This window comes from Ovis aries, chromosome 20, assembly GCF_016772045.2.
Source record: "Ovis aries strain OAR_USU_Benz2616 breed Rambouillet chromosome 20, ARS-UI_Ramb_v3.0, whole genome shotgun sequence".
Lineage (NCBI taxonomy): Eukaryota > Metazoa > Chordata > Mammalia > Artiodactyla > Bovidae > Ovis > Ovis aries.
Genome location: NC_056073.1, coordinates 6,380,269 through 6,401,765, shown reverse-complemented (window position 1 = coordinate 6,401,765; position 21,497 = coordinate 6,380,269). Strand labels below are relative to the sequence as shown.

Genomic DNA, 21,497 nt, shown 5'->3' with positions numbered 1-21,497 from the left:
AGGGTCAAGGAGACTTCCCTAACTGCACATGTGTGGAAAAGTTCCTTGGGGGTCAAAAAAAAAGAGGGGCTGCTTTTCCATAATAGACACTGTGAATCTCCTAGCGACCCCCTGCCGTGGAATCCATCTTGGCTAAAATATGCACATCCTTGTCCGAGAGGGCCCTGGACCAGGTCAGATGTGGGAAATGAAGCAAGATGATTGGCTAGGGGAAAACAAGGGCCAGGAACTGCCTGATATAAGTGACAGATAAATGGTGATGTAAGTATCTTCTTCCCCCTCCTCATTCAGGAGGATGCCCGCACTCTTCTCTGGGTGTGTGTTTCTGCCTCGCCTCTGTCTTAAATAAATAAACTGCTTCTCTGCATGTCCTCCCATGCAGAGATGACTGAGCTGTGCCTCTCATCATCAGATTTGTGCCTGTTTTTACAGCTCTGTATCCTAGAAAGTCTTATTTTCAAGAGGAACAAGAGCAAGAGTGGCTCTATTCCAGCCACTATTCCTTGGTGGAGTAGTGGTTAGGATTCCTGGTTTTCACCCAGGCTTCCCAGGTTCAGCTCTGGGGCAGGGAACTTTAAGATCTCACTACTCACTCCTGTCTCCCCAAGGTCATGCCCACTCCCACTCTGACTCCTGCTTCAGACCCCTGGGTTGCTGACACCATTGCTAGACTTAAAGGTTTCCCACAGAGACAAGAAAGCATTAACCTCTCTGTGGGATAAACATTCATCTTTTTTATTTTTAAAGCATACTGATGTGTTTTCCATTAAAAAAATATTTCATTTAAAGTTTTTTGAAAGTCAATATTTTACAGGTATATTAATGTAACAAACCATTTTAGTCAATAATAAATATTTTTAAATGATGTGATTTCAGTTATTTTTACTGAGCCTTCTCATTAGCAGAAGTGTCTTGACTTGATCAGTGGGTACGCTCCTGCTGCTTCTAAGTCACGTCAGTTGTGTCCGACTCTGTGAGACCCCATAGATGGCAGCCCACCAGGCTCCCTCGTCCCTGGGATTCTCCAGGCAAGAACACTGGAGTGGGTTGCCATTGCCTGCTCCGGATCAGTGGGTGTATTTATGGTGAAGACCAGCTTAAGGTTTGTCTTCAGACTCTATAATAAAGACATCAGTCGCTGACAATTTTGTAGAATAAATGAATTGCTTTATGCTTATATTTGGAAAAATAATTTAAACATATGCTTTAGTTTCTTACCTATAAAATAGCAATAGAAATACAATCTCTAGCTTAGAACTGTTACCATGATCAACTGATACATGCAGCTTTCACATTTCACCTTAAGTACACAGTTTTATATGTTTTCAGCGTGCTGCCTATTTGTAGAATTCTGGTGCTGGAGTAAAGAAACAATCCATCAGCGTAGCTAGTAGGACCTTACTCTTATCTAAAATTGACTTTTTCCTTTTATTACGATCTATTCAGTACTTTTATCCTTCAAAATTTATTCACATGTGTATTCTGTCTCATTTTAATTTTTCACTTTGCTTTCCTTCTTCCCCTTGGCAGCTACACTGTTGTTGCTAGTATATTTTCTTTCAAAATTGCATTATTATTTTGTGTATTTATAATTAAATTTATAGAGATGCTATTGTGCCACAGGCTTCACTCTTTTCCTGTCGTTTTCTTTTTTTTCTCAGCTGTAATAATACAGTATTGGGATTGGTTCCAAAACTTTTACTCTCAGAGATCACCTGGGCTGATTGTATTGGAATTACCTAAAGATCTTAGAAAAATACAGATTAATGGGACTCAGTTGAAACTTCTAAACTCAGAAATTCCACTGAATTGAGTGATCTTAAAGTTTCGGCTCCATTGAAAATTTTATGCTTCCTCTATGATAGCAACATTTTCCTCTTTTGCTTTTTAAATTCTGTAATGAGTCAACAAGTAAATGAACTTCAATAAGAAAAATAACTTTAGAAGGAAAACCTGTTTATACTGACATTTTTGCAAGTGTTTGATTATAATTGATTTTTTCTCATAACCTCTAGTAAGTTAAAGGAAACACAACTGTTAAATAGTGTATATACTAACATAAGTCACAGAATTTTTCTTCTAATTAGAGTAGGTTGTAAAATGTAAGCTTGAGTTCTTAGTCAAAATTATCCCCATGTGCTTGGAATATTTACAGTTGGATTGAGTGTTTATATATCCAGTATTCTTGGACTTATTGAATCCAAGTTACAAATATTTTTTTCCCAGTGAGCTACTTCAATTATTAAAAGTCATTTCTCTTTGAAAGAAAAAAAATACCACAACTGACAATATGCAGTTTTTTATAATTTAATTTTTTTAAGAAATTAAAGTGCCTTTTTCATAAAAAGAGATTTTACAATATAGCAATGCTTTATATTAGAATTACATTTTTGCTAAGAAAGATGAAGCATTTTACTTGAAATGTATTTTATCCTTATGATATGTCAAAGGAATATTTACTCATCCATTTTTATTAGGCTGTTTTCCAAGCAGCTGCTGCTGATATTATAGGTTAAGAATAAAAAGGAAATATAACTTGTCTGTGATGAAAAAGTGAGACTTCAGTGAGCAAAATGGAGGTGTTTTCAGCTCAATTCCATCCATTATTTGTCTTCTTTATGTAAAGGATCACTCCACTTACAATAAGCCAAGGGTGAGATGTCTATTATTAATAGAATAGTGAAGAATTTACCTAGAAGATGGATTATGAATCAGAAGTACACAGTATTAGAAACAGGAGTGGGGGAAAAAGCCAATTGTAATTGTCAACTCTTTGGTGCCATTAGATTCTGTTGACTTTTGTTCTCATATTATGGATTATTGGGGGGTTGGCACAGGAATTTGAATGAGGTAGGAAGACAAAGGAAGGAAAGAAACTTTTACATACAGGATGAGTCAAGGGCACAGGGTTTAGCCTTCCCAGATACGACTATCCCTTCTTTCCTCTTGGATATTTCACCCTATAAATGTTGACTTTTCTCATTTGTTTCTTTTTCCCCAGTTTTATCTCCTATATCTTAATTTTCAAATTTAATTCATTAGTAAAATTTATATTTTTACCATGGGATTGAGAATATCTTAACGGGCATAATCATTGCATAGCTACTCAGAGAACTGACCCTGTGAATCTACAGAAATTCAGTAATTTAAAGTATTAATATTAAAGGCATATTTCCAACATGCATTAAATATTTTAGTAGCTCCACTGAAATGAGATTTTTTTCCTGAGGTTTCTTTTGATATTTTAACAGAAATCAATCAACCGAAATTAAAGCAGATTATGGCTCAGCTGGAGAAGGGAAAAATTAAAGTAATTCTGTCTTTTACCAACTGATTCAAAGACTGAGGGGGCTTTGAAATAAAAACTTGCTTTTCTAATGTAAGCTCTCAATATTTAGATCTAAAGATGTAAAAAATCTTTTATGAATACATTTCAAGAATAAAGCAGCATTTCTTTGAGATAAGTAGTTTACAATTGGGCATAGCTTTAGAAGGAGAAAATGAACCCTAAGTTATGTGATTGGGTTCAAGGTTACAAAATCCTTGTCCAGCTTCTAGCCTAATTCTCCAAGACTAACAAAGAGCACAGACCTTGAAACTTTTTTTATTATAACACAAAGTCTGAGAACCCTGGAGTCTGGCAGTTGACAAAGTGTGCTATATTCATTTCATAAAGATATATTGAGTAGCTCTTATTTGCAAAGCACTGTGTCTGTGCTGCTCGTGCATTGGGAAGCAAGGGCCTTTGTCAGGCACCTCTGTTCTATTTGGGGAAACGCAGAAATTAAACAAGCAAAAAAAAAAAACATCATAAATGATCAGTGTGACAACTGCCACACAGATGACAAGTAGTTATGAGTGCACAGAACAGTGATCCTGATCCCATCTGATGAATCGGGCAATATTTAGTGAGGAAATGATTTTTCATTTAAGGTTTGTAAAGAAAATTGGGTCCAATCTGGACATCCAAGCAGAGGGAACAGTGTGGGGATGGTTTCCAGATGGGAAAGAAAAGAAATAGGGAAAGCTCGAGAAAATGAAAGCAGGCCAGAGTGTTGAGGAAACCGGTGGAATCAGAAGTATGGTTTGAAGTTAGCAAGAGGTAATACTGCCAGACAGCTCTGCGTCCTGTGTGGGGGCTCATCTGAACTTGTGAGAGGAGGTGTCTCCAAGATTCTGTGTGAAAGGAACTGATATTTACCAAACATAGACTATAGGCTGCTTCCCTTATAAACAATATTTTATTTAAATTTCAAAACAATCATAAAGTAGATTTTATCCCCTTTATTTTACATATGAAAAACCAACGCTCAGAAAGTGTAAATGATGTGTACAGGATTCTACAGAATTAGCTTAACAGCTGGTACTTGACTGGTAGTTTTTATTTTTAGGAAATTTCCACCCCCTCCCCCACAACAGACACACAAAATAATCTGTCAAAGAAGCCACATTACCATGTTCTTGGATGCCTCTGCTCTGGAGTCACAGGCTTTCTTTTAGTTAGATGGCGGGATGTAGATGTCAGGACAGGAACTAAGTAACCACTGAGACCACGTGACTTCCTTCAGTTTCTGGATGAGGAAACTGAAGACTAAAGATGGCTGTGGGCACACCCATGGGTTGACGTGAGTGATTGCTAGAGGCTGGGTTCATCATGAACCACGTACACTTTCATATTTTATCCCAGGCTCCAACCTTCTTAGGCAGCCACAGTTACAAAGTTAAAGGCTAAGAAAGCCGCTGTTTTCCTAAAACTGAAAAATTCACTGAGGTAGCTATAGCTACTGGAAAAAGTCACCTTGACTTTTGGAAGCAAAACCTCTTTTTATCCTCCCCATTAATAATGTCTGTTTGTGTCCTTTCTACATAATTAGAGATCCTTCTGTCTGAATAACCGAAGGTAATTTATTTTCTATCATCAGGAAGATAAACCGTGTTGCTTAATTCTAAAATTTCTCTGACAACTTTTGGAGTTAATGGGAATTGGATAACTATTAAGATTCTGTAGAAGAGAAAACCTTTGAGGTGGGTGGAATAGGTGGAAAAGCTCTATAAACTCAAAATTGGTTTTTAATGTTTTGAGATTTTTCAGGAAACTAAAACCTGAGCCCTGTTGGCCTGTGCCAAATTGTCTTTGAAATGGATTAGTTCGCATAGTATGTTCATAAAGAATATCCTGTTTAAAATGGCTAAAAGCAAATTAATTGGACTTTTAACATTAAAACAAAGAATGCCAATGAGTAGTTGGTGGTTCTGAAAAAGAAAGTATTAATCGTAGTCAGTGTTTTGCTAAATTCTCCACTAGAGGGCAGAAAGAACAACTCAACACTGTAGAAGCCTAACAACAGGCTGGCATTTAAAACCAGAAGTGTGTTGGGTTATCTCATTGTCCGTTATCACTTAAAAATGTACTTAATATAGTCACAAGAAATTGACTTGTACATTTCTTTCAGGAAATGAAGAATAATCCATTTATATCTCTCTCCCTCTCAACTCATGTGCTGATACCTAGCTGAAGGTTTTTATTGTAACACTTTTAATAAAATCACCATGAAAATAATTTGCTGATTCAAAAGAGATGTGCAGTAGAAGGCAGGTGGGATGGAATTTTTAGCAAAGAAAAGTATATTTGGAGAAAGATTAATTTCACAACTCTTGTGAAATAACATACTGGCCGCTTAGAATCGATGAACCATGCTTCTATGTTATAGGCATTCATTTGCACCTTGTTCAGATGGAGGCACTAAGGAAAAATGGGCCCTCTGTGTTTCACAGCACTCAGCTGCCACCTGCCCCATCCCCATTGCTTGCTGTCTTAGACCAGTTTTCTTAGCAGTGGAGCCTGAGATAGGGGTTTGGTGTTTGTGATCTGCTGAGGATGTGGTTCTCCAGAAAAACATCCTGTAAGGGAGAGTGTATATCATGATTGGGGAGGGCAGGGAGAAGACAAAGAATGATCTCAGACAGTCTAGCTATAGCCTAGTTCACAGGGAGAGTGCTATGGACCATAAGTTGCAAGGTCATCCACCCTTGAGGCAAAGGAGCTGCCCTTGGATACCCCTCATCTGTCATCCCTGGCTGTGGACCTCGGTGTGGGTAGAGGGTCAAGGAACTCAGTATTTGGACCCTCTTCTCAGCAGAGGGCAATGGTCTGTGGAAGGGGGCAGCTGTGGGCTCTGAAGTAAATGAAATTCCTGATGGAGGCATTTATCTTCATATTGAGTCTTTAAAATATATGTATTTTGTGTGTGTGTGTGTGTATATATATATATATATATATATATATATATATACATTCAATACATATATATGTGTCTAAAAGAGAGTTAACTATGTATTTCTTAAAAGACGTTTAAGAAAAAGAGCAGCATTAAAAGGTTAGATAAACAGCTATCTTATATATGAGATTGATCCCTATGAAATTGTATTATTCAACAGTTCTTGACTTAGAAGAACGTTAGCTTTACCAGTTTCACATTGTTCAACCTAATTGTTGGTCTCATCCTTTAATTTGCTTTGTTATCCTTTTATTTACTCCATGTAACAAAAGCCATATATGAAATATGGCATTTATACAATCAAGTAGTCTCATGTTGAAACTTTAGGGAAAAATTTTCCTGTATTGCTTCCTGTTGCTTAATGTGACCATTCTTTTACTAAAATTTGACCATAAACTTGTTTCTGATTGCTAAATTTGTTGAAGTTTACCCATGTATGACTGATTGAAGTAAAACTAGACACTTGATTAACAGTCATCAAATAACAATGCTCATTTGCCCTCACATGGTCCATATATCCTGTGATTCAAATAGAAATCTCTTTTGTGGAAGAAAGATATCTCAGTGGATTAGACCTTTCCTCAGGTTATTTCAAAGTATTTATTTAGCTCCCACTGGACACTGAAACACTTTCTTAACTTTTGAGATATCCAAGCTGTGTGTAAGTTCACTCCCAAAGTATTACAAGTCAACCGTTGGGACATTTTAAGACTTTGGGACTATAGGATTAGGAATGCACGTTTCTGACAGTTCTATTTTCTTGTTCAGTGTTTGTTTTTGAAATCAATATATAATTTTTTTGTCCCTTACAAAAGTTTTTTTCTTAAATTCCATCTCAAAGATAATAAGCTGTTCTAGTTTTATTTTGGCTTATCTTGGACAATAGATCTTTTCCTCCTTTCTTTCCAACTTTTATGTCTTCTTTGTGTGTGTCTCTTAATAAGTGGATATTCTCCCTCCTGATTTTTCATTTCAACATAAGAGACTTCTCTTTGTGTCTGAGATTATCTTGCTACATGACATTAATTCTGTCATATTATTTTACATATTTCATCACTATAATTTTGTGTCTCTTCTTCCCAGTTTTCCATCCAAAAGACATGAATTTAATTTATTAGTTTAGAATTTATCCATCCTGCTTTGTTGTTACGATGTCCTTGGCTTGAGACTCACCTTCACTCTTATACACTCCTGTCAGTATCCATGTTTTATTTGTTCACGTGGCTCCTCTCATTGTCTTTCATCATGCGGATACCATTTAATTCTAGATTTCTGTTTCTGGCATGTGGTGGTTATCATTTTTCTCTTTCTTCCATAGTTCTTTTGTGGCTTTTTAATGGCAATGATATACTTATTCAGGGTGTTTTACCTTTCTATATTTCTTGCTGCCTCCTTCTGTGTTTATTACTTGAGTCCTGGATGCAAGAAAGTTTCAAGGTAGTTCTTTATTTGGCAAATATTCTGAGGCCTTGTAAGGCTGAGAATATATTTTATGCTTTTGTATTTATATGACATTTTAACACTGTCTCAAATGCTAGGTGATAAAAATCTTGGACAAAGTTGGTAGCATTTTTATCCTGACTTTCAAAAGATCTCATTCAGGCTTTGAAATAGCTGAAACCTGAAAACATAACTAAACATAGATTTTTCCATGGGGTTCTTAGCAACTAGTAAATACTCCACCTATTTTATGATTTGATATTTAGATAAAGAACTATCAAAGTATAAAGTTGTGGTTCTAGCAGGAACATCGGAAAAGAAGACAGAATCTCTAGAGGGGAGAGCTTAGATTACAACAAGGCTCAAGGATGCAAGGCTGTGGGGATCAGGAATGACTGCCAACTGAGACCAAGCTGCAGGGCCTGGCCGGATGACAGAGTTGGGGAGGGCCTGGTGTGGGGCAGGGAGCACGGGGGTGCTGACAGCTCAAAGGCCTATAGCAGATGTGATGAGTGTTAGGAGGTGCTGACCTCATTCCTGAAAGGTGAGTTGAAAGAATGAACAGGGAGATGTGGGGATGGAGAACCAGAATCCAAGCTCAGGGAGTTGGGGCTGGCAGGTACCACGCAGGAGGCGGTACTTGCTTGACCTGTAGACTTACTGTCCTTAGCTCATCTGCCTCCCAGCCATTCACACATCAGCTCCCTCAGTGAGGAGGCTGGGAGCGTCATGTTAGGAGAGAAGCAGAGAGGGGTCAGGTCAGGGCCTCTGGAGCGGACGGGGGCATGGATTGACCTCATCACAGTCATGCCTGTTCTTCTTCAAAACCACTTCCAAATTTTTATGACATGCCAGTTGACATCTGTTGACACACTCCTGGGTTCTGGGATAAATTCCTTGCAACTTGGGAATAGCTAGTTACAATTTAGGAATAGCTGGGGTGGAGCTAAGGCAGGGCAGGAATTGTGTGTCACATTGGAATAAAATGGCTAATACCCCTTCTAGTCTATAGAAGAGAGAGAACGGGGAGAAAAATTCCACTAACATCATCTGTTGTGAAAGAGACATTTGGTTTATGATTGTACTAGAGTGAGTGTGAGATACTGAGAACAATGGGAAAGGGTGCTTTGCCTGTAGAACTAAGCAACTAATTGTGCCCCTTAAAGGATAGAGGAAATGAAAAAACAGCAAATATGCTTCCTTGTCAATTCCAATTTCAGGTTCCAGAATTTGAGTCCTAAAATATTGTTAGAAGGTAGATTTTGCTTCATTTCCATTCCAGCCCGGGAGCTGTGCAGTGAAGAAAGAAAATGTGGTGGTTAATACCCTCTGGGGAGTAGTTTTTCAGTTGAGAAAGAAGCAATTTTAGATGAAAAATGTGAGTAAACAAGGAGATGTGGTGTTTATCTTCAAAATAGGCTGAATGCATAGATGGAAAAAATACCACCTGCTGCCCTTTCAAAGGTGGTCTTTGGAGGAGAAGGGGATTCTAACTCATTTTGAGTCTGGGCCTCCTGGGGTCAAAGAGAGAAGGCCAAAAATAAAAAAAGAGCATAGTCGGGGAATCTTCAGCAATATCTCCAAAGATCTATCATAAAGATCAAAGCAGAAAATTCCTGTTTTCTTACTGGTGTTAGACTTACTGCTCTTTTAGATACCGATATAATGATATTAATGATCAGCACTTAATGGTGAGTTTCCTATAGGTTTATAAAACAATTAACATACCAAATTCCAGCTCAGCATTTGGGCTTCCCTGGTGGCTCAGACAGTAAAGACTCTGCCTGCAATGCAGGAGACCCAGGTTTGATCCCTGGGTTGGAAAGATTCCCTGGAGAAGGAAATGGCAATCTACTCCAGTATTCTTGCCTGGAAAATCCCAGGGACAGAGGAGCCTGGTGGGCTACAGTCCATGGGGTTACAAAGAGTCAGACATGAGTGAGCAACGAACACTTTCACTTTCACATGAGGATACTCAGTGAATGCACAAAAGGATGCTGTGAAATTTCATAGTGTTTATGAAACTTTACACACGGAGCAAGTGGCACAGCTAAGAACTAATATTAAGGATCCCAGGTGAGGTTCCACAGGGAGGTCATTTTTGCCCTCCCTGTAGGTATAACTTCTGCCTCAGCTGTGGCTCAGTGCAGGAGATTCCAAAAAGGAAGAACTCTTTTCTTTTTTTCTCCTGAGATAGCATTTATCAATAAACACAATAATCCAAGGAGAGAAGGAACTAGAAATCACTTAGTTAGCACCCAGAATTTAAAGATGAGAAAACTGAGGTCCCGAGACAAAGTGGTTTTCCCCAATTTACATCAGAAGTTGGTAGCATAGACAAATGTGTAAACTTTTGGGCATTGCCTGAAATAGTCAATGCTATACCTTTAAATTCTAAAAATAAATATTCAAGCTACTGAAATAGTTTACTAATTAAAAAAAAAAATCCCAGGCTAATACTTCTGACATCTTTAAGATGTATGGATAGGAGTAGCATATTTCTGACTGTCATGAACAGCTGCATCCTCAGAGCCTGTATCACGAACTGCTCTCATTAAGTACAAACTCAGATTTGTCCCAGGCAAAGTTATATTTGTCCCAGGCATATTTTTTAAAATGCACAGAGTCTAATTTCGGTTTTTACAAAATGGAAGTATAATTGATTTATTATACAACAGTGTATTAGTTTCATATGTACAACAAAGTGATTCAGCCATATGTGTGTGTGTATATATATATATGTTATTTTCAAATTCTTTTCCCTTATAGATTATTACAAAATATTGAGAATAGTTTCCTGTGCTATACATTAAGTCCTTGTTGTTTATCTGTTTCATATATAGTGGCTTGTATCTGCTAATCCCATAGTCCCAATTTCCCTTTTCCCTTTGGCGACCATAAATTTGTTTTCTATGTCTGTGGATCCATTTCTATTTTGTATATAAATTCATTTCTATCATTGCTTTTTTCAGATTTCACATATAAGCGATATACTATGATATTTTTGTTTCTCTACAGTTCTATGCAGTAATTTCTGTCGGGCTTACTTCACTTAGTATGATCATCTCTAGGTCTATCCATGTTCCTGCAACCAAGCATAGAATCTTGAGCAGAACAATCAATCAGCTAGTGCTAGCGTATCATAAGCCCTGTCCTCAAGCCGCTTGTAGGCTTTCTGGGCAATGAGACAGATTCCTATTTAGCAGCCTTGATTTATTTAATGAGTATTTTCCATTTGGCTTCTGAGGTGGAGCTGACGCAGGCAAAATGCCTGCACAGTGATTCTCTAGCCTGGGTTCCTGATTTTGTCACTCGTTTGGTCCATCCATTCTGATATTTCTCCCTGTTTTCCCATCAGCCCAGTGGTCAGTAATTTCTTTCTAGCTACTCATCCCATATGAACCTTGCCCCTCTTATCCCTATTAGGAGGATTATCCCATAGAATCTACAATGTAGATTTCAGCCTCTTGGGAAGAGATTCCTATCTTCTAGACGAGATCCAATTTATCTGTGATGAACCCTCATAACAAGCTGAACTTGTCCTTCAAACACATTATTTTGTGTTTTTTCTACTTAATCCAGATTATATAGTTAATATCCGCTTCTCCCATTGCGCTGCAGTCTCCAAGAGGAGGGACAATGTCTATTCATTCACTAACATCTGGCAAAGTGTCAATAAAACCCTTGGTAGAAAAGTATTTAATTACACAACTTTGTGTAACTTAATTGATTAAGAACTTTGAATATAGCTAATTTCAGTTGTCAATAGACAAATATTTGAAAAAAACATTGATTCCATCAGTTCATACACAGATCTTTTCTGGGGTCTGGCTCCTCAATCTCTGGCATTGTTGGCCTCACCTGAGACCCGTTAGACATGCAGGCTCCTCCTCAGACCTGCTGCATCAGAATCTGAAATTCACAGGACTTGCCCAGTGCTTCCTCAGTGCTGGGATATGCTGTGAATCAGGGAATGAAATCTCGAATGTTTTGTTTGGCCAGGCAGACCTCCTAAGTGAGTGAAGTAAACCAGACTTTTAGGTATAAGCACGATCCTAGGTGATCTCTGGTCCTTGACCTTCCTCAGTGGGAGTGGTGGGCACTGTACTGCCTGGAGATTAGCTTCATCTTACAAGGGCAGTGCTGTGCAGATCAGGATGCCTGAAGGCCCAGTGTTGCAGGCCCTTTGAGCGATTCAAGAGAAAAAGACACAAACCTGCAAGTAGAATCTGTTGACTCAGAGACTGATGACTAACTTCAGTTGTTTTTTAAAATTATTTTTCCCCTTTTTAAAAATTGAAGGATAGTTAATTTGCAATGTTATATTAGTTTCAGGTGTACAGCAGTGTGCTTTAGTTATGCTGCTGCTGCTAAGTCATTTCAGTCGTGTCCGACTCTGTGCGATCCCATAGATGGCTGCCCGCCAGGCTCCCCCGTCCCTGGGATTCTCCAGGCAAGAACACTGGAGTGGGTTGCCATTTCCTTTTCCAATGCACGAAAGTGAAAAGTCAAAGTGAAGTTGCTCAGTCGTGTCCGACCCTCAGCGACCCCATGGACTGCAGCCTACCAGGCTCCTCCGTCCATGGGATTTTCCAGGAAAGAGTACTGGAGTGGGCTGCCATTGCCTTCTCCGGTGATTTAGTTATACAGATATGTATATGGACTTCCCCTGGTGTCTCAGTGGGTAAAGAGTCTGTCGGTAATGCAGGAGACACAGAAGATGCGTGTTCGATCCCTGCGTTAGGAAGATCTCCCAGAGGAGGGCATGGCAACCCACTCCAGTATTCTTGCCGGGGGAATCCCAAGGACAGAGGAGCTTGGTGGGCTACAGTCCATAGGGTAACAAAGAGTCAGACATGACTGACGTGACTGAGCACACATGTGCATATATATCTATATAGTCTTTTAAATTACAGGCTATTATTAATTATTTATTATAGGCAAGATATTGAATATGGTTCCCTGTGCTATGCAGGTCTTTGATGTTTATCTATTTTATGTACAGTAGTGTGTGTCTGTTTACCCCAAACTCCCAATTTATCCCTCCTTCCCACCTTTCCCTTTTGGGAAGCACATGTTCGTTTTCTACATCTGAGAGTCAATTTCTGTTTTGCATATAAGTTCATTTATATCACTTTTTCAGATTCCACATATAAGGGATAGCATAGTACATTTGTCTTCCTCTGTCTGACTTAAGCTGAAGAATCGTGAGGGATTTAAGCAGAACACACAAGTGCCATGGAACTGGTTTTAGCATCCCTAGTTTGCAAAGTTTCTTACCAATGAGAAGACTTTGGGAAATGTAGTAAACAAGTCCAGTTCTTCACCAATGCAGAATTTCTATTAGTTTTGTAAATCAGAAAACACTCTTTCCTGTGTTTCCTTCCTTCCCTCTTTCATTACTAATTTATTTATTCAATATACATTCTGTGTCTCCTCTGCTGTGTGGCCTCTGTACCAGGTCTAGACACCCTAAGGGTGAATAGCATCAAGTGGACACGATGTCCAGTGGCTCACAGTCTCACCATGACAACACTGTACTCAGAAAGCAAAGAGCTCTGTGTAGGTGCCCCTTTGGTAATCGTCATGTCTATTTTTGAGAGATGTTCTTAAGTTTACACTCTAGCTTGAGTGTTTCACAGATCTCAGTAGGAGACAGAAGTAGGGCGGATAGCTTCCTGAAGATGAATAGAGTGAAGGAAGTTTACAAGAGGATGTGGTTCAGCTAAAAAGCAATCCTGAGGATTGAATTCTGAAAAGCAGGTGTAGCACCCTCGGCAATTTAAAAATGGAAACGTTTCTTGCCGCACTTCCTCAGGTTCGTCATTTCTGGCAGGTGAGAAAAATCTGCTTCATCTTTGAGCAGGAGTGAGAGCTGTTTCATAAAAGCTAGCACTCTGGATGCCATTCCTCAGGTAGATTAAGACTTAATAAAGTGATTTCACCACATTTGGCATAGTTCTTTTTCCTTCTCGCTGTAGGAGTCTCTCCAGTTGCTTGGAGGGGATTTTTATCTCTTTGTCACAGAAGTTAGCCCTGGAGATGCAGTGACATTTATGAGAAAGCCCCACACTGGTGACGAACACTCCACAAGGCTTTATATTTGTGTGGTGGCAGCTGTGATCAAGAGTGTAATAAAACTCAACCGAAGGTTTCATTCAAATACTGCTTGTTGATTAGCCCCCAGTGGTGAGTGAGCAAAGGTCTGATGAGTGTTATACAATATCTGGGACTGGACTTTCCATCTGGGATGAAAGGATGTTTTGTCTCATTTCACCCGAGCTTTCCATTTCATTGATCTGTCTATGTTGAATAAAGGTCTGATGATAAAACTAATAACTTTTCAGGGTTTTTTTTTTGAGACAAAATAGTAATTTGTTCTCCAGCACATTCACCACCAAGTAAACAGGCTGGGAGGACTCTCGCCATCCTCCTGTAACCACTAACTCTCTGGATAGCTTGTCACCCATCTATTAATATATGGGATATATTTCAATGTGTTAGTGTCCTCATTCTCATTCTGACTATGAGAGGATGTACCGGCCATATTTGTTCTCCTCAAGTGACATTTCCAGCTCTTATGCTTCACAAAACTTCTGTATTCAGCATACATACCAACCTCAGCATGACAGTGAGTCCCCTACATGCAGAAGAGTTCTGTTCTGAGAGCGTGTCGTAAGTCCAATTGGTTCAGAAGTTCAACGCTGTTGGACTAGGGACGCAGCTAACACAATTGGCTAGATAGTACTGTACTGTTGTAGGTTTATAATACTTTTCACCCAGTAATAGTAAAAACAAACACAGAAAACATTTTTAATCTTATGCTACAATACCTTGAAAAGTACAGTAGTCTACGGTACGATAGCTGTGATACAGTGGCTGGTGTTGAGTGCACAGGCTGGAAGAGCTGCTGACTGGGGGGTAGAGAAGGTGGCGATGGTGGAGCTGCACGGTCGGCAGCAGGAGAGGGAGGCACGCTGCAGTGCCACTCATGCCTGAGGTCACTAGATATGCAAGCGCATGCACAGGTGGTCCCAGCTTTGAAAGTTTGCAACTCAGAGGCTCGTCTGTAGGAGGCTTACAGTATTTCCCTGGAACATTTTGTGATTTTTCTTCCCTAATCAACAAAATTTCAACATGTCGACCTGATGCTCCTTCACTCACCCTGGAGAGTAGAGGGGATCTAGGGCCACCCAGGGGAGCTTGACTTCGTTCTATTCTCTAAGGTACTGCTTTCATTTAAACCTTCTTTATTCTCTTTCTCTCTGATTACCTGCAGGTCTTCTAACCCCTCCTCCCCCATCTGTATTCTGCTCTTTAGCCAGGGCGATGTCTTTTGACATGACAATCTGATCGCATGTGCCCCTGTCTCCCTTGGAGATTCAAGGACCTCTCGCTGTTTAGAGAATGAAGCCCAGAATCCTTGTCTGACATCCAAGCTTCATTGTCTTGCATCTCCTATGTGGAGATACCCATTGCCCCAGACACTCTGAACTGCTTCTGATCTCTGAACTGTACGCTCGTGCCTTTAGCACCTGGCCTTCCCTTTTGCAACGTGGCACACACCCACTCCCTCCTTCTGTCTGCCCCCGCTGCCCACTCCCAAGCGTCTTCCCAGGGGCGTTTTACCACTTTCTGTTGCTTTGAAAACACCGTCTCTAGAGACTGTCACCCAGACTCCAGTCATGACTCTGCCACTTAGCTCCAGACCTTGAAGAAGTCATCATCCCACCTCTTGGTGCTTTTGTTTCATTTGTGAAACAGGGTAAAATTAGTGCTCGCCTCACTAGATTGCTCTTAACGCTATATAAGCAAATGAGTGAGTGAGTGATGTTGCTCAGTCGTGTCCAGCTCCTTGCAATCCCATGGACTGTACCCTGCCAGGCTCCTCTGTCCATGGGATTCTCCAGGCAAGAATATTGGAGTGGATTGCCATTTCCTTCTCCAAGGGATCTTCCTGACCCAGGGATTAAACATGGGTCTCCTGCACTGCAGGCAGATTCTTTACCTCTTGAGCCACCAGGGAAGCCTATATAAACACATGCATATAATGGATTTGTCATGTGAGGAAACTATAAATTATTATGACTTACTCCATTAACAGGATCACAATTTATATGTTTTTAGTCACCTCAAGGATAATCAAAAAGCAAACCTACTAGGTCCCAAGATCATAAATAGAAGAAAGCATTCCAAAGCCAAATATAAGTGATTTGGGGATAACCAGTTAATTAGAATCAGTCGTTTGCTGTTGTTTTTTGTTGGTTAAGATAGCTCGTACATAGTTTTTGAAATTCCAGATTAAAATATATTTTAGGATTTAAATGAATGAATACCTATATTGAAAAATAAAATGTAAAATATCAGATATCGGATAATTAATTGCTTTTCCAATGTCAGTTGAATTGGGACAACATTTTCAAATTTCAGAATTTTTATCCTATTGTATCTTAGGAGAATGGAGATTGACATTTGTATAGACTCTGATGATTCATATAATTACCATACCATTTAGCCTAGGTATGCTTAAGATTTTGCTGTCTCCAGGACTTAGGTTTGAGTTTTGAAGGGGTACATAGCATCTGATCCTAAGCCAGGTTTAGGATCTCAGGGGACCCTGATCAACAGGAGAAAGCAAGTGCTTTCAGCTGAGTTTTGGAAAGCTGTGTTTGGATCTCTAGTTGGTTTGGAGCCAGATCACATTTCCATTTAAAGTAACGATCTCAGGATTCTAGGAGCCCTGATGTTATGACACCCAGGGTATTTCACAGTTGGGACAGACAGAGTGGGATTTAATAAAGCTGTAGCTTTAAATAAAAGCAGGCTCCATTCTTGAAAATGGGCTGGTACAGAGGGAAACTTCAGGAAACTTTAAGGAGATGGGTTTTCCTTGGCCTCCCTAGCAGCCACTGGTGATGTCCTCCTGGGGCCAAGGCTGCATTCCTGGGATCCTCCGAATTGCCCTGGAGCATCAGAAGCTGGTTACTGATATGATGATTCACTGATCAAATCAGGATAAGATGAGAGTAAAGGGCAGACAATTATTTCCGTAGCCTGGATTTAACCAGGATCATAGTAGAAGCTGGGACATTTCTGGGAAATCAAGTATCATGGTTACTTTAAAGCTGGAATGAGGAGAGACAGTTAAAAAATAAAGGGGGTAAACAGATCTATTACAAATGATTGCCTTCCCCTTGTCTATGTCACTCATTCTGTCTGCCTGTCTTTTTTGCTTGCATATCTATGACTTTCTTCTTTCCTAATAGGTTTAAAGATATGTACAGTGCTCAAAAAACCCATGCAATAATAAAAAAATTCCTATAAAAACCAAAGAACCTCCCTCTGTTAAGGTGCCACTGTGTTGTAAACTGCATTATCATAGTGGCATCTGGTAAGACTGCAGTGTTTATGAAGGCTTTGTGTTTTGAGATTCTTTATGTTTACAATAATGCACAGTGTTTTACATGTCAAATAGGCATTAACTATCTGCAGAGGCATCTGCATTGCTGGTCTGAACATGATTTGTCTGTTTTGCTTTGGAGCTGTTCAATTTGAGGGTTGTTGTGAGAAAACAGGTTTAACTTCATTTCCTCTGATAACTGCCAGTGTATGGTAACGGTTCATTCATTCAATAAACATTTAATAACTATCTATGCTGTGTGCCAAGCGCTGTTAGAGTGTATGTAGGACGCAGAGAGAAATAAGATGTGGTTTTAGGTTCTAAGGATTCACCATCTGCTAAAATTTTTTTCTATGTTAAGAATATCTTCCTTTGTTTTTAGTAACAATCAAATCTTAATGTTTACACTGGGTAGAATCTACTATGATCAGCAATAATATACTTGCATCATCATTTAACTGCCAACTTAAATGTAAACTTTTATCTCTCCTTACCTCTATCTCTGATCACATCCTGGGCATCTTTTCTGTGAAGCTGAGTCATCCAATGATGGCTATTCCGGAACACGAAACCCTTGATTCCAAAGAGGTAAATGTGGAATATAATTGAATGTCCACTTATCCATCTCCATGTAATATTGGATTGTAGAAGGAAGCCAATCTTCTATTAAAAATTAATAAAATCTGTTTTATTTTAAAGAAAGAATGAACTGGCTTACTCTGTGTTGTTCAGAAGCATCTGATAGTTAAGGAGTAAATTCTTGCTTCTCAGTGTGGAAGGTGGTACTAGAGGTGCCCATGTATGTAGCACTTTGATCACAAACTACTTCTATCTCATCTATTTTTGTGATTTTTCTCTCTGGATTCATTATGTGAAGCCACTGTTGTTTTCTTTTTCTAGAAGGTCAGTGAATGTCCCATAATATTTATAAGTGTCTTCTGAGTCAGAAATCCCAAGACCATCTGGTAGCTCAGTTTTCCAGCCCCCAAGTGAATTTTGCACATGGTGGGTAGCATACAGGCAAAAGTATGCCATCTCAAATATAGCTCTAAATTTCATTCAAATGTTGAGCCACTTTCACATTTTGAGCTGACAGAGAAAAGTAAATGAAAAGACCTTTCTTATTTTTAAAAAATGCTATACCAAAGGGGCAAGAAAAAATTCTATAAAAAATTGAATATTTTGTCGAGCAATAATTGAGCATTGTTTTCTTCTATATCCTTTTAGGCAAAGTGGTAAAGGTGAGGGGAAAAAAGTGCTTTTTAAAGGACTTGTCTTTATGAAGGTAAAAAGTGAGTTAATTTATTCATTCTAGATACCCTTGCAAATTAGTTATGCTCAATTTTGTAGCCTCCAAGTTAAAAAAATATATAAAATACAATAATACAAAAGAGAGATAAAAATAATAAAATTCCAAATAAAATTATAAATGAAATCTGAATTTTTCCCCAAAGTATATTTTCCACAATTTGGGGCATATTTCATAAAAAAATAACATCCCAATTTATGCAAATTTTGAAATTTCTAACATACAGTATTGATGTGTCCCTCTGCTATAACCTTAGTTATTAAAATATAATGGCATGCTCTGAATAGGCATGGATTTGTATCCTTGACCATATCTCTGATGTTTTTTAGAACCAGGATTATTGGTGTAATGGGAAAATTTTGATACATGTAGCCAACTTGTATTGCTGAACAATTTTAGCAGTTCTAAGCAGAAGCCTGCTGATATCTGTGTACACATGCCAGCATTAAGAATGATTATAATTACCAATTTATTGAGAGTTTACTCTATGTTAACATGCTATGCACTTTAGATACATTATTTTACTTAATCTTCAAAAAACATTGTAAGTTGAGTATTACTTTTCCCGTTTTACAGAGGAAGAAACTGGGGCCAAAGGGTACCCATTTATTGATCATCTATATGTCATCTGATATTACATACATGGAATCTACAGTATGATACAAATGAACTTCTTTACAAAACAGACATACTCATCGATATAGAAAATCACACAGTTAATAAGGGAAAAAAGAGAGGAGGGTAAATTGGGAGGTGTGGGTTAACAGATACATACCACTGTGTACAAAATAGGTAATAGGTAAACAAGGACCTACTGTATAGCACAGGGAACTATATTCAGTATCTTGTAATAACCTATAATGGAAAAGAATCTGAAAAAGGACATATGTATATATATTTATTTATATATAATATACATTCTTTTTCAGATTCTTTTCCATTAGGGGTTATATATATTATATATAATATTTTAATATTATATGTGTAACTGAATCACTTTGCTGCACACCAGAAACTAACATAAAATTGTAAATCAAACTACATTTCAATAAAAATAAATATATATCAAACTAAAAAAAAGAAGTGTTTTTGATAATTAAACTGCCATTTTAGGCATCCATGTGCAGGATTTTGCTTAGTTACACTGGCACATATGGGAGTGATTTAATAAGTTTAGACAATTTCTTATGATGTGTGATCAACAGTAATATTTACCTGTGCACTTTTCCCAAATCTTCTTTTTGGTATTTATTTACCCTCAAAGCACCAAACAAGAAAACTATCTTTTTATAAAGCAATTCTGGTCTTATGACCATATGGTCTAGAGAGTAAAGTGTGCTAGTTACCAACCCAGTACAAACAAACACTCATGGAAGGACCTTGATCAAATCTCAAAAATTTCCTCTTGGTTTTCTCTCATTTCCTAAAAACAGCAGCCTGCCTTTTGGACTACCAGATTGCTGTTTCTTTTGCTTGATCCTGCTATTTGTAGGCACTAGTTTTTCAAATTAGTTCAGGAATTCAGTTAAAAACAACCTTAGATTTACTTGATTTAATTTGATCATTAGTTTTATAAGCCATATACTTTATAAAGTCCATTTGAAAGGGCTTCCCTTGTGGCTCAGCTAGTAACAAATCTGCCTGAAATGTGGGATTTAATTTGATCATTATTTTTATAAGTCCTATGTTTTATAAAGTCCATTTACAAAGAGCTAACTCAAAACAGTTCAGCTGCTCATCTGGGACAGTGGTTCTTAGCTCTGGCTCAGCATTAAGATCTCCTGGGACTCTTTTTTGAGCCATGCCCACTGGCTTGTGGAATCTTAGTTCTCCAACCAGGGATCTAACCTGTGGCCCATGCACTGGGAGTAGAGTCTTAACTACTGGACCACCAAGCAAGTCCCCTCCTAGGACTTTTTAAAGCCCAAAGAGTGCACTTCCACTAGGAAAATGGAATGAAGAATCTCTGCTGCTGCTGCTGCTGCTGCTGCTGCTGCTGCTGCTGCTGCTGCTGCGTCGCTTCAGTCGTGTCCGACTCTGTGTGACCCCACAGACGGAGGCCCACCAGGCTTCCCCATCCCTGGGATTCTTCAGGCAAGAACACTGGAGTGGGTCAAGAATCTCTAGAGGTGGGCAAAGGCAGGTTTAAAATCTCTGCTGGTGATTTACATGTACAACCGGAGTTGAGAGCCTCAGATTCTAGCTCCTTCATTGTCATCTAGAAAAGCCAATCAAGTCAATCTTGGAAACAAAAATTTGAAAGTAAAAGCAAAAGAATAATAAAAAAATGTTGCTTTAGGGAATGCTTTACATTAATAAAGATTTGGGTCACAAATTCTTCCTGTCTACTGTCATAAAAGTTTAGCCTATACTGTAACCTATGGTAGGTTACATTTGAGAGGTCTGTTCTACCCTGAGATTCGCTGTTAATAAAACCAAATATTTTCTCTTTCCTTTGACATTCTACATAAGGTTTGGAAAATACTTAGACTGGGGTTGGGCATAACATCTGATGTGAAGTAAGTCCAGAGGCTTTTGTTGTTCAGTTGCTAAGTTGTGTCTGAGGAAGAAGAAGGTGAGATCCCTAAATAATGGATTTAACCATTGTGATCAGCTGGCTGATCAGTTTTCAAAGAAGGTCACTTGCGTAGATTTCTTTTTCTTTTGAGTGTGCTTGCATTTATTTTTTAAGTAATTTTATTGAAATACAGTTGATTAACAGTATTGTATTAACTTAAGCTGTACAGCAAAGTGATTCAGTTATACATATATACATTTTTTCATATTCTTTTCCATTATGATTTATCAAAGGATATTGAATGAAGTTCCCTCTGCCATACAGTAGGACTTTGTTGTCTATCCATCCTAAATATAGTAGTTTGCATCTGCTAATCCCAAACTCCCAATCTTTCTCCCCTTTTCTGCCACTTCCCCTGCAACCACAAGCCTGTTCTCTATATCCATTTCTGTTTTGTAGATATGTTCATTTGTGGTGTATTTTAGATTCCACATATAAGAGATATCACATGGTGTATGCCTTTCTCTTTCTGACTTATTTCTCTTATTATGA

The 21,497-nt window shown here is 38.5% G+C and overlaps 1 protein-coding gene across 49 annotated transcripts in view; it reads left to right on the top strand.

Annotated features, from left to right (window-relative positions):
* Positions 1-21,497, top strand: part of MLIP (muscular LMNA interacting protein) — a 297,548-nt gene that overhangs the window by 265,956 nt on the left and 10,095 nt on the right. For 31 of the 49 annotated variants that reach the window (XM_060403032.1, XM_060403073.1, XM_060403067.1 and 28 more), the window contains one exon: positions 17,653-17,706. The exons of the other annotated variants lie outside the window; for them this stretch is intronic. In XM_060403032.1, the coding sequence (XP_060259015.1) occupies positions 17,653-17,706 (54 nt within the window). The remainder of the gene's footprint in view (positions 1-17,652; positions 17,707-21,497) is intronic. 49 annotated transcript variants of the gene reach the window in all.